The following is a 14,970-nucleotide window of genomic DNA, read 5'->3' on the forward strand; positions in this document are numbered from 1 at the left end:
CAGATTCATGCGGCCAGTTCCCAAGTTGCGCAACAGCCAATCATCAGTATGGAGGATGATGAGGTTTCAGACCTTGAAATGGTAAGTGCTTTGAGCTCACACATCTTTAAAACGAGGATAGGACGGACACGTAGTACCAATAAATTACTTCGAGTTCTATTTGTAGCTCAGATGATGCTTTTCTTGTCCAGTGTCTCAAATGACTGACCTAAACGGCGAATAAAGAATTTCTAAAATGGGTCGATTCAAAATTAATCATAACGAAAAATGAACCGAAACAATACGACGACGACAGGATTATGCTATTTATATGCTCTTCTGACTATCGTTTCGACACGTTCACAGCGCTTGAAAAAAGTCCATATATAATTTTTCTTTCAGGAACAACCAGAAGAGCATAGCCCTTTTAAATCCTTATCTCGCCTCTGGGAGAATCCACCTCATCTTGCTGTATTCACGAATTATATCTTATCTAATGCAGATCCGAACAGTCTGTTATTTTATTTATTGACAGACCTATACAAAGAAGGAAATGCTAAGGAAATGAAAAAATGGGCTTTCGAGATACACTCGACTTTTCTTGTTCCTGGAGCTGTGAGTATGCTTGAAGTTTTATTTTTTATCATACCTGCATCTATGAACTAAAAAGTGTGCTAAATATGAATAAAGCACACCTTGTTTTAAACGTTGCTAGATAGCATAAGAAAGTTCAATTTCAACTGGACGAACTATGCAATGCTTTTCGCGATACGTTAGAAGAAAATCTTCCTGGGCCCGACGGACGCAAAGACACAACTTTCTCACTAGACCCAATGCAGAGAACTCGTTTCTTCCACAATTGTAAATTTCTTACGGATCTGTTTTACTTTCGGGAATGTCAACCACCTCATGTCAACAACATAATCAATGTGATTGATCTTCATATTCAAAAGTTCTTGACCTCTATAGTGCCCGAAATAGCCCTTAATCAAAACTACCCGGAAAACAAGCCGATACAATCGTTACAGTTTGCATTACAGAGATTATGCATAGGCACTCCATTCACTTTCATAAAAAGCAGTCGGCTGGCCTTGGAAATTTGACACATTCCACAATGTACTTGTATAGTACGAAAATGTGAGGTTATTACGCTTGTCATAACCTGGATTTTAAATCAGCTTTATGTTATGTAAATATTCCGGTTATTACGCATTTTATCACAATGTGAATTTACTTCGGAAAATATGGATTCGAAAATTTGATGAACATAATTAACTTTTATACAGGTGTCCCGGAAAGAATGCAATAAACGGATACCAGAAATTACATCAGGCTGGACTTGTATCAAGAGGTTTCAATGGCCTGAGTGCCTTTGTTTGGAATATACACGGTGATGTTCATCTTATGAGTGGAATTTTATAGTTCAATAACTCTCGAACAAATCGACCGAATTATTTCAAATTTTCAAATTTTTCCACCCCTTCTCACTATCGCCTTTCTTCAATATTTCTGAAATCGAATAAATCAGATCCCTACTGGCAAAAATTTTAGACTTTTCCGATTTTCGTGAATATTGGATCACCCTGTACCTACGTGTAAATTTTTTTCGTTTTCGTAACCACAAAGAATTGATTCAAAATGAACATTCTAATCTCTGCTTGGCACCGTCATACAGGGTTCTTCATAAACGCGTAATATCCCATCGCGTTGAATCGCCCTGTATAAATGAACTGTATTTGATTAATGGATTTTGAACGCCTTGATCTGAAAATCATTTCGAGCATTGGTATTTAAGTTATGATGCAGGTATGATAAAAGTTATGGTATGATACACTTGTATCATAATGTAAAAACATACATTCCTATGAATATCTTTTTTCAGCCTCTCAGACTTGGAAATGTTGATGAGAATGTTGCACGAGAGATCGATGATGTTCTTATGAAGGAGTACGACAAGGAAGAAATCTTGAGGAAAATTTTCTGGAAAGCCAGAGCTAGAGCCAAAGAGGAATTGGGTCGACAATTAGCCGACTTCAAACAGAAAAGAACAGCAGGATTGGGAACGATCTATGGACCTACTGATGCAGCGCTGTCGGAATTGTATCATGATAAATCCAAAGAATTAAGGCTCTATGAATCTCTATTCGTAGAGAAATTGGAGCCTTATTTGGCGGAGTTGGATAAGGAAAATTATGAACCAAAAAAGTTTTACACTGCGGCTGCGCTGACTACCGTACTGCAGAGAGTATTTGGTTTACGGTTGACTCTTCCAATGCTCGAGAGGTGTCCTGTTTTTGTTAATAAGGAAAAATCGTTCAAAAATAAGTTTTTACGTAAGTTTCTTCATTGTTTCATAATGAATTTAATTCGCAATTTAATATGCAGGGTTTGTATGGATAGTTGAGAAACAATTTAAGGCGGAATTCCTTGCTAAAAAATTAATTGTGTTGCCCTTATAATTTTTTTTGAGTTGCCCCTGCTTGGGCAAAGCTCGCTGAATTATCCTTTGTCTATGAATTCCAAAAGTCTCTAGTTTCTTCCCATTTGAGTTTCGCTCAATGTATATATTTTGAGTGTACATTCTTGGAAGTTCAAGTTTCTCCGAAGAAAATGAATAGTTAAAATTTTTAATTTCTTTACCGATTGAAGGATCTGTAAAACTTCATTCTTCTTGAAGCTTCTGGAGGCATTTCGTTTCAACCTCTTCCTCGATCTTCTTCAGAAAATTTGAACCAATGCTGTGTGTAACATCTTCGACAAAGACGTACGACAATCATTCATTTTTTATTATTGACACAGTGATATGTTCCTCTGAAACAAATGCAAACTCATGAATAAAAACCATAGAAGAAGGTTAAATACTTAATGTTTTTGTCCATATCATATATCAAGATTGAATAGAGCCGTTTGGTCAAAGTCATTGATAGCAACAGCTGGTTTTGTATGTTTTCTTTCATGTAGTCTGAGTAAATCACCATTTACTTTAGAAGCAATATTGCAAACAATATCCATTATAATTTATTTACAAGGCACCAGCAACTCACTGTAAATAAATAAATAATTTATTGATATTGTAATAAATAAGTAATGACATTTTTGCAGACATTTATTTGAAACTTACAGTGAGTTATAAAAAAATTAATATTTATCATGATTATCCTCAACATAATTCAATTACGAAGCTATCAGAAATTTCAAGCTTTATTTGATTAAACCTTTAAGCATGTTTTCTTCGGAATCGGAACTGAACTTTTCAATATGAAATATTGGTAGTTCTGAAAAGAACTGATTGTGATAAACCCAAGAAATATGAGTTTAGAGGCCCTTATCAATAATTGAAATCTGATTCAGAATGTAATGTTCCTCATAATGGATAATCATAAATATTTCACAGGGATTTACTTAATTATTATTTCTTTAACCAAGAACTCGAATTTAAAACGCTGAAACTCCAAGTCTCGAAAGTCTCAAAAATAATCAAACTAATAGTTTCTCAACCAGTCTCCCAACAATTCCCCACATGATAGGTTATTTGTACCTATTTTATGTATAAATCAATAAGTCCCCATTATATTTTTGTTACAGCCGGTCGCTATTCTAGAAAGCTAAGCATTCAAGGACATCAGTTTACAGCTCAACAATATTACACAGTTATACTGTGCAATAATTGTCATCAAGTAATTTATGGCATTGGACCACAGGGCTATCGATGCAGCGATTGCAACATTAATCTGCATCGTCAGTGTGTTAAACTCTACGACGATTCTTGTCCAGGACCTGTGAATAAGAAGGATCGGGGACTTGGGAAAATTCTGAGGATAAGACCGCACGAGTCGGATCAAAAACGAAAATCCACCAACAACTTCATACATAGTAAGTTTCCCAGCGTTGGTAAAAAGTTTTCAAATTGATGGTGAATTGAAAATCTAGTCTATTGATTTAAATGAAAGCAGTCGGTTGGCCTTGGAAAATTGACACTTTCTACACTGTATTGGAAGAAAATGGGTGGATAAGACGCTTGTAGAAACATTTTTTGGTTTTAAATCAGCGCTATGTTGTCCGTTTTACATTAAGGTCTCAGTAGTTGTGTATTTCTCATCATGTGTATTTCCACACATTACAAAATAGAGGAATCCGAAAAAATATTATGAACGTAATGAACGTTCATATAAAGTGATTGAAGGGAGTCCTTATTAGTTATTTGCATGGACAGTACAAGAGATCAATGTTTATGTATTTATTTTTGCAATGGAGGAATAATTATTTGTACAACCAGTTAGGGGAAGCATTATTTTTCGTATTGAACGCGAATGACGAATGAAAGTGTTTCAGACAATATTTTTTCTGATTTTGAAAAGGATGTGACCATTTGAATTCAAATTAAATGTAACAAAAAAGTCTTTGTAATCGTCTCCCGCAGATTTCTTTTGAATTGTTTTACTGAAGGAAATATTTTTTTCTGATTCTGACATATAAAGTGACTTTTTTAAAACTCATTGACTTTTTAAAACCAGTTACTAAAGGTAAAATATTTGGCAACTGATGATGAAATGATACTTGCTGCCATAGTAACAGAGTGAAAAATTAAATATTCCCGTCTCTAGCCGATTTAAAAGGAACCTGTGACGGAACGCTTGTTTAGACGGTTTTGGTACTTTTAATTTGAATTCATAGCCACATCCTATTCAAGATTAGGAAAAATATTTTATGAAACACGTTGGGTAACACTATTTTTCGTATTTTGCTTTGTTTTCGCTTCGCTCTTTGCGTAGAAATACGCTCATTACGAAAAATGATGCTTTTCCCAACTGGTTGCACAAATAACTATTTGTTTCTATGGAAGCAAGTATCGTTTCATTATCAGTTGCGAAAAGTAAAACGTTTCAAAACATCAATGAGTTTTAAAAAGTGTCACTTTCGATCAAAATTAGAAAAAAATATAATTATTGGCACATAATTTTGTAATTTTGGCTGCAATCAAATAGTCTTGTCACATAAAATATTGCGTTTCCTCACCCTTTTCTATTTATAATAGTAGTAGTAATAAACATTATTAAAACAATGTTTCAAATGGCGAATGATTTAGGTCTTCCTGTCCATATACAGATTGCAATTTTACATAGTATAAAAAAACAATTTATCTTTTTTTATCATTTCTATGATAAAAGAGAGAGTTTCAAGTTTTTCAGTGTTTGTTCAGAAGGTGTTCGAATAGTGTTCGCTCTAGTAACTGTAGAGTATTTTTGGGGGGGACGTCTTGTGTATAAGCGGCTCAATTACGAGGATGTATTGATAATTAATTAGCATAGACCAGTTCCATGCATAAGAAAAATATTGCGTTACCATATCAACGAACAATAACTCATTAGAAGTATCAGTGTTAAGTTTGAGGTCAAAAAAGTAAACCAGAATTAAGCAATAAATTGAAAGAAAGAAGATGTCCACTTAAATGGTGAAAATCGAAAAATTGGAGTATCGAGCCATCATTAAGTATTTAAAAGGGTTAAGAGGTAAGCAGATTCACGAAGATATGCTTAATACCCTTGGTGATCAATGTCCTTCGTATGCGACCGTGAAAAATTGGACCACAAGCTTCAAAAAAGGTAAATTTGCCATTGAAGATGATGACTAATCGGGAAGGCCAGTTTCTGTGACAGTTCTCGAAAATGTCGATGCAGTTCATGACATGATTTTATCAGACCGTCGAATTTGGGGAAAAGTTCTTGCTTCAGTTTTTTGGGATTGCCACGGAGTAATCATGATTGATTTTTTGGATAAGGATAGAACAATAACCGGAGATTACTGACTACTCTACGGTAAAAAATTAAAGAGAAAAGACGCGGAAAGCTATACAAAGGTGTTTTGTGATGGTTTGCAGAGCACGAAGAAACATTTTTTTTTTAAAGGTCTAGAGACCTTGTAGATTCGCTGTAATGAATGTATACAATTGAGAGGAGAATATGTTGACTAATAAAATATTTGGATGTATTCTGTCGGCCATTGGTTTTATGTGGGTTCATTCATATAGGTGCTGGTTCAAGGGATTGTGAAGTGGATTGTTGGGATGTCTCATTTTAGTTGTTTTCCATAGAATGCTTCCCACATATTTCTCACTGTACTTCTGTTGCATTAACGCAGTATTTTATGTCCATAATCAATAAGAGGTTTGCAGATCCTTTTGTAGATGGGTAGCCTCAGACTGTAGTTGTATCTATGCCTTGGTCTTGATAAGTGAGAGGGTGCCCTGAAGTGTATAGCTCTTGTGATGGTATTTTGCTTGGTAGAGTTGATGTGATTTTTTTTTTTGCGCCGAACATATAGGGAATGCAATGAGAGGACTGTAAAAATGACCGAACATGAGCGGTATAACTCTGTTTCCCACAATTACCTAGCCTAAACATTGGCTTGAGCAGCAAGAAATGGCTCTCTGCGTTGCTTAAGTTACGTCTCAGATCTTGTCGTCTCAGGATACCCGTACCACAAGATAATCCAGTCGAAACCGCAACCAAAGTTGCGTTATCAGTCGAACAGGACAAAATTTGTATCCGGAGGTAAAATACCCTCCCATTCGGATCTCCGGGGGAGGGTGCCTTAGCGAGTGAATCGTCGTACAACCACCAATAAAAATCACATAGCTTTTGCAGCATGGAACGTCAGAACCTTGCTAGACAACCCCAAGGCCGACCGACCAGAGAGGCGTACTGCCCTAATCGATAAGGAACTGAAACGAACATCCGTTGCAATAGTTGCCTTAAGCGAGACACGCTTTTCGGACGAAGGTAGCTTGGTAGAACAAACGTATACTTTTTTCTGGAAAGGCTTGCCGGAAGCCGATATCAGACAACGTTGCGTAGGCTTTGCCATTAGAAACGAGCTGGCTGCCAAACTAACCGAAAATCCAGTTGGCATCTCAGAACTTTTAATGACCCCACGCTTTCCTGCAGAGAATAACACGTTTGTGAACATCATTGCAATATACGCACCCACTCTGAACCCCTCTGACAACTTAAAGGACACTTTCTACGAAACACTCGTTGCTACATTAAGTAAAATCCCAGAACGGGGACGAATTATTCTCCTTGGAGACTTCAACGCCAGAGTGGGCAGATGTCAAGACTCAGAACTGTGGCCGGCAATAATAGGGAAAAATGGCACAGACAGCATCAATTCGAACGGAGAACGTCTGCTGGCTCTTTGTGCAGAACACAATCTATGTATAACGAACACTTATTTTACTAGGGATCCAATTCAAGGGGGACCTGGCGCCTCCCGTGCTCAGAGCATTGGCATACTCTCGACTATGTGATCGTGAGAAGAAAGGATCTGAGAGAGGTGTTGGTCACTAAACCTAGAGCAGATCTGGAATGCTGGACTAATCATAGGCTGGTAATCACGAGAATGAAAATCTCAATGCTCCCAAAACACCAACGCAAGCCTCTAAGTATCTAAGAGAGCGCCTTCAAATCTCCATACTACAAAAGAAAGGTGGCCTAACACCACCGGATTATAACGATGATATTGAGAGTCATTGGATCCGCTTCAAGTCATCTCTTACAAATACAGCAAAAGAAATACTGGGCACAGAACGCTCCCGAAAAAACCCAGACTGGTTCGCCGACAACGAAACTCATATCGCACCTCTTTGGAGGCAAAACACAAAGCGATGAAAACGGCAGTTAACAAGCCTGGCGATGTTGCAGCCCAAAACAGTTTTATAAACATAAAACGCGAGGTCCGTCAAGAAATAAGAAAAATCAAGGATAACTGGTGGAAAGGAAAAGCTATTGAAACTATTTATGGTCTAAGCAGAAAAGCTAACTTTCCTATAAGAGATTCTCATGGAGCTATATTTACTGATGATAGAAAAATTCTCGAAAGATGGAAGCAGCATTACTCGCAGGTCTTGAATCAAAATAACGACTCGGATTTATCCATTTTAGACCTGCTCCCCTCGTATAGTCCGATGACATCGCTTGATGACGAAATCTCAATGTCGGTAATATAAGTGCGATAAAAAATACGAAAAATGATAAGTCACCAGGTCTAGACGGCGTTCCAGCGGAGATATTCAAAGCCCTGGATGAAGACATTGTCAATAGTCTCCTAGCACTATTCCGCAAGATCTGGGAACAAGGAGATGTGCCACAGGACTTCAGAGACGCTTTAGTTATCAACCTCTATAAGAACAAAGGTGATACGTCAAATTGCAACAATTACAGGGGCATATCGTTGCTTAACGTGGCCGGCAAAGTTCTCTCGAAGATTATGGCTAATCGTCTGATTCCACTCTTAGAAAAGCTTTTACCTGAATCCCAGTGCTGCTTTCGACCAAATAGAGATACGGTGGACCTAATTTTCACACTGCGACAGCTGCAAGAGAAGGCCCGTGAACAACAATCTAGGATCTATACAGCTTACATCGATTTAAGTAAGGCCTTCGACTCTGTGAATCGGAGAGCGCTATGGAAAATCATGGAACGCCTTGAAGTACACAAAAAATTCTTAGCAGTGTGTAAAAGCCTTCATACCCACAACACCGCTAGAATACAGCATAATGGCTCTACAACCAACCATTTCTTAACCAACTCTGGAATAAAACAAGGCTGCTTGTTAGCGCCTTTACTGTTCAATATTGTACTGTACAACAATTGAGACTAAAGTAACGAGGGTCCGACTCAGATGGAGCGGCCACATTCTGAGGATGCAAGACACAAGACTCCCCAAAATGCAATCGCAATAGTGCGAATTTTTTTTTTATTACAGGTGATGAATTATTCAATATTCATCCTTCATATTTGATTTGCCCTACTTATATTTATGTGAGCTCCGCCTTTCTTGTCAGTAACGCAGTCCCCAATCTGATGACAAAGCGTAGAAGGAACTGATTCGGAGCGCTGTTCATATGAACATTCGATAATTCATCACCTGTAGTGAAATTATTCACGCACTGGGCGATTGCATTTCTGAAGTCTCATGGCCATTCCCTATGTTTGGAGTAGAATTTTCGCAATCTGTATATGGTACCAAATCCTTAGAGAACCAACCGTACGTGGCAGATACTACACATGGAATGTTTTCTTTTTATAACTCATCGATTTTAAAACTTTGAAAAGTGATTTCCGTCCCCAGTTATATTCCAAATCATCCATAATTCAGTACTGCGCGGTCATTTTTCAAATTGTAATTCCAATTGGAATTGGGTTAGATGAGCGCACATTTTGCAGTTTCTTAAGAGCTGATGAAACTCCACCATTCGTATTAATGAAACCGGTCTGTTAGCTGTGGTTTAGTCTAATTTTAATATGTAGGGAAGTGAATAAAAGTATTAACCCTCTAATGCCCAAGTTTTTTTTCTTTTTTAAAATTATTTCCGTATAGTTTCAAGTTAGCTTATGTATAATCTACATCTTTTTTTCGCAAATAGTTAACTGATTTACATTAACACCTGTTCTCACAAAATGAACCTATACTGAAGGCGGACATGGGCAGTTGAACTAAACTGCTCACAGGGAATAGTATCCACTTATATGCAACCAGTCTCAAGGCGGAGTTGGGTATTAGAGGGTTAAGGTGAACATGAATTCACTGGGTACACTGCTATATTGCTGTGGAAATAATATATAGATCTTTTTTATCTAAAATCGTTGTAATAACTATGTATGGGGAAAATCCAAGCGCTCAACACTAAGTAGATGCAACCAAATGGATGAAAGTAGAAAACACATTTTGCTATTTTAAAATATGTATATTTAACTTTTTTCAGTACTTAAAAACGATACAAAATTCAATATAAGATTAGTCTATCTCAATTTTTTTCATTTCACTTCGTTGCTTTTCTCATTTTAATATTTTTTCGAATCTGCATGTTTCGAAAATGTATTTTCGGAGGGGTTATAATGTATTATTCTGGTATTTTATTCTTGAAAATAATATGCTAAGAAGTTCTGGTTCCATGCGCTAAATATGAAAGATATATTATCAACTAATTAAATGGTTACAGCTAAATAAACTCACCTTATACCAGAGTAAAACAAAATACTTACCATTCACGTCCAGTAAAGCAGGAACTGAATCTTGGAGACATATCAACGAAGATTTGATTATTCCCAAAGCAGACTCCGTTTAGGAATTGAAATCGATAAATGGAAACAACAAATGATTTATTTGACCCGGAAACTACGTGGTATCTTATACAAATTTAAATATATAAGAGATTACATAAATAGTACTGAACACATGAATATTTTATATAATGCTCTCGTGCAACCGCATTTATCGGATGGTGTAATTGGTTGGGGCGGAGTACTGGACAGTCACAAAAGAAGACTGGACGTAATTCAAAAGTATTTCCTTAAAATAATACATCGTAAAAAATCACCTTCCCTGGTAAACAACTTTATAAATTGGCCAAAGTACCCGATATAAGGCAGATATTTGCGATGAAGATTGTCATGAGCCACCAATATCTTACCAGAGCTGCTGATAAAAACGTCCAAGATCCATAAAAAGAATTGGCCAAAGATGCTGCTCCTACATGGCTCCAAGTGTGTTCCCCCTGGTACCCGAAGAATTAAATAATTTAAGAAATAAACGATCTTTCAAGAGAAAACTAAAAAAATGGATAATGGATTATGACAGAACCGACATACATAAATTAATTAATCAAAGTTAGTAATGAATTCCCGCAATTTTTTGACAGACATCTTAAAAAATGGATTTGACACTCACGCGGACTTGACGAAGAAGAAGGATAGACATGGACACTTATATGTATAATGGTTTCGACACGCTGACCTATATCTGTATCACGTATCGCGATGGAACACATGTTTTTTTTTTTTGGAGTATACATAAACAGAAAATGAATTAATTTGCGGCGGATTAAAAGAAAAAATATTATGTTTCACTACTGTTCACAGTTAATATTCAAAAATTAACTCTACAGTATTACTGAGTTTATTGTAGACATTTTCCTGAATAAACTCTTATTCTATTATATTCTATTCTATTCTATTCTAACTGAATATCATGACGAAGACACGTTGTATATGATGTGTTTTGCTTTTCAGTGGAAAGGGAAAGAAGGCAAGCTGAAGAAAAAGATCTGGAGGGCAACGATATAGGTGAGTTCTTCATTTTTTATTTATGTGTGTAGTTGGAGGTTTCAGTGAAAATAATTTTCAAAATGTGTAACAAACTTTGGCAATTTGTGCAGGTCATTGTTAAAGCCCATAAGTTTTTCGTTTTCGCAGTACGAATTAACCTAAACTTTCAAGTACCGGACTGTAGAAGGTGACACCAGTATCAGAAATACAAAACAAACATTAACATGGCTGGACAATGAATAATAATAATAAGTTGTCGTCGTGCGCAAACACATGACGGACGTCTCGTTGTTGTGCTCTTCAAAGAAGTGAATATATCGTGGAAATATTGAATAACAAATTTCAACTTCCATATAATTCGATACAAGTTCTGTGGATACTCGTATTTTTGTTGGAGAAACTCTTATACTCGTCTCCTACAATGAAAATTTGTGGAAAGTGTACTAATTCTCTCACTGGAAAGTCGCCAGGTCTGCAATGTGGCGGTGCATGCAAGCAGTTTTTCCATGCGAACAATCGATGCTCTGATGTGACGAAAAACCATCTGTCTTTAATAAACAATCTTCCCGGTGGAAACTGGTTGTGCGTCAAATGCCGATCAATGAGGGATATAACAGATTTACCTGTCGAATCAGATGGGGAGGACATCGACGGCGATCGCACTGAAGTCGCGGGTATCGAGAATCTAACGAATATAATTGCAGACTTGAATAGGAATGTACGCGAACTACGTACATCTGTGGAATTCTGCTCGGGCAAGATCACCGACTTCGAGAAAAAATTGTCGAAATTGGATGACACGATTAAACTTACTAATCAGTTAAAGAAGGAAAATGAATCAATGAAAAAAGAAATCTCCGACCTGAATCATCGTATGAACAAGTTAGAGCAACACTCGAGAGAGAATAACATAGAAATAATGGATGTACCTGAGAAAAAAATGAGAACTTGTTTGAGATAATGACTAAGATTAGCTCTTATGTGAATCACGAAGTGCGGCCTGAAGGACTGGACTTCATAACTAGAGTACCAACCAAGTTAACAAATAAACCCAAGAACATCGTTGTCAAATTTAGATCAAAATTGAGAAGCAAAACTTCTTAGCAGCTGTTAAATTGAAACGTACTGAACAGGGAGGTAAACAAGGGTTCAAAATTGATAATGTTTCCCCAAGATGATTCATCAACGAACATCTCACAACAGTAAATAAAATACTTTATAAAAGTGCTAGAGAAGCGGCTCATAACAACAATTTTAAATATGTCTGGGTTCAGAATGGAAACATACTCGCACGAAAAGATGACACCTCAAAGATCTTACACATAATGATTGAATCTGATTTGAAGATGATAACAAAATAGCTTTCCTAACAAATGTAAGCTAACATGAAATATCTGAAGTACACGGATCACTATGTCTCTAAGTATTGCCTATCAAAATGTTCGTGGATTACGAACTAAATTGTGTACTTTCAAACTGAATGTCATATCTAATTTTCATGATATAATTTTTATAACGGAATCATGGCTAAATGATACTGTGGTTAACTCCGAATTAATTGATGAGAGCCAATACTCAATCTTCCGCAGAGATCGTAGCTCTGCATCTTCTTTCAAGAAGGAGGGTGGCGGAGTATTCATTGCGGTGAGAAATAGTCTAAGACCTGAAGTGCTGGTGAACTTTAATAGTGAAGCGGAGGATGTATGGGTTAAGGTTAGGTTAAATAACATAAGGATGTATTTGTGCTGTGTCTATCTACCACCGGGCGATGAACTTGCTACTGCTTCATTTCTCTCCAAACTTGAATTGAATAAATTGACCATCAAGGATATTTTGTTGATGTGTGGTGATTTCAACTGCCCTTTCGTCAGATGGGTAAGTCAGAATGACAGAGACAATATATTGGTTGCAACTAATGTTGATGTATATTCTTCCCGTATAGTTGATACATTTTGTTTCATGGAACAAGTTCAATTCAATAATGTATTAAATAAAAATGGGAAACTGCTTGATCTTGTTTTGTGTACTGAAAATAATGTTGGTCATTTGATGAGAAATGAAAACCCATTTGTAAGGGAGGATGAATACCATCCCTCGCTAGAATTTACTTTTAATGTTAAAACTACACATTATTTAGAAAACAGAGCGAACTTATTCACGTTCAACTTTAAGAAAGCCAACTACGATTTGATAAATGAAAGGTTTGAAGCGGTAGATTAGGTTGATGTTCTCCGGGGTGATGTGAATCTCAGGGTGGATATTTTTTATCAAATTGTGAACGATATTGTAAGAGAGAGTGTTCCTCAGACAAAAAGAAATAAAAAATTTCCTCTTTTTTTCTCCATGAAAACTATTAAACTAATCAAAACAAAACAAAGAATTCATAAAAAGTGGAAGAAATATCAGAACTTGGATGATTTTCGTCATTTCAGAAACTTGAGATCACTATGTAAAAAACTTATATTTTTGGATCACAAGTATTATTTGGAAAGGATAGAGGATGAGGTTACTATTTGTCCGAAAAAATTTTTTAGGCATGTTGCTCGTAAGAATAAAAATTCTCGTTTTCCTGTCGAGATGAATCTCGGGCGTGAAAGAGGCAATAACTCGGGGGACATAGCTGAGCTCTTTGCTATATTTTTTCATGGGGTTTATGAAACTGCGGAAGATCAGGGTGGTTCAGCTTTTGAATGCACTCAAAATTTATATAGTAGTGATTACCTGACGAGTGTGGTTTTCGAATTGGACGAAGTAATGGGTGCATTAAGATCTGTTGATGTCTCTAAAGGCACTGGACCTGACGGTATTCCTCCAATATTGCTGAAAAGTTGTGCACAATCTTTAGCCCTCCCTCTACTCCACATTTTTAATTTTTCCTTGAGTACTGCAACATTTCCGGAACAGTGGAAGATCTCATCTATAACTCCAGTACATAAAAGCGGCCCGATTAATGAAATTAAAAACTATAGGCCAATAAGCATAATATCCATTATCCCAAAAATTTTTTAGTCGTTGGTTTATAAATATATTTATAATCATACTAAGAATATGATAATCGATCAACAACATGGTTTTCAAAAAGGAAAGACCATCGAAACTAATCTTTTGACATTTACTGAGTATCTTCAGAGAACCATGGACCAACAAACTCAGGTTGATGTTATTTGTACGGACTTTAAGAAGGCCTTTGATAAAATAAGTCATGCGAAATTGCTTCGGAGGCTCGCTGAAGTGGGTATATGCGGGGATCTTTTAAGATGGATTTCCTCTTATATAAGTAGGAGGTCTCAATTTGTGACAATAAATGGCGTTCGATCTGCCACATTTTGTAATACTTCAGGGGTGCCCCAGGGTTCTCACCTGGGACCACTCTTTTTTATTATATATTTAAACACTATAGGAAAATGTTTCAGAAATTGCATTTTTCTGTTGTATGCCGACGACTTAAAATTTTTCAGAGGAGTTAAGGGAGTGGGGGATATTATTCTGATACAGCAGGACATTGATAGATTATTAAATTATTGTGCAGAGAATAATCTTTTCCTGAATTATAACAAATGCCACAAGGTTATTTTTAGTAGAAATGTACAACTTATAGAGCATCAATACACCATGGCGGATTATTCTCTTTCGCAGGTAGACCATATTAAGGATTTAGGGGTAACGTTTGACAGAAAGCTCTTATTCGATCAGCATGTCGAAAATATTCTACGGGATGTCAATAGGTTGCTCGGATACGTTCTTCGGCACTGTAGAACTTTTAAAAATAATAAAACATTTTTGGTGTTATATTACTCGTATATTTATAGTCGACTGAATTTCGCATCAACAATTTGGAATCCTCAATACAAATGCTATATAGAGAGAATTGAGAGAATACAAAACA

General features: G+C 36.4%; 1 protein-coding gene across 4 annotated transcripts in view; it reads left to right on the forward strand.

Moving 5' to 3' along the window:
• The window catches only part of LOC123311621 (rho guanine nucleotide exchange factor 12), a 176,615-nt gene that overhangs the window by 27,278 nt on the left and 134,367 nt on the right, over positions 1-14,970 (forward strand). For all 4 annotated transcript variants that reach the window (XM_044895693.1, XM_044895680.1, XM_044895689.1 and 1 more), the window contains 5 exons: positions 4-81; positions 382-594; positions 1,862-2,312; positions 3,565-3,852; positions 11,049-11,102. In XM_044895693.1, coding sequence (XP_044751628.1) covers positions 4-81; positions 382-594; positions 1,862-2,312; positions 3,565-3,852; positions 11,049-11,102 — 1,084 coding nt within the window. The remainder of the gene's footprint in view (positions 1-3; positions 82-381; positions 595-1,861; positions 2,313-3,564; positions 3,853-11,048; positions 11,103-14,970) is intronic.

This window comes from Coccinella septempunctata, chromosome 1 (assembly GCF_907165205.1).
Source record: "Coccinella septempunctata chromosome 1, icCocSept1.1, whole genome shotgun sequence".
Lineage (NCBI taxonomy): Eukaryota > Metazoa > Arthropoda > Insecta > Coleoptera > Coccinellidae > Coccinella > Coccinella septempunctata.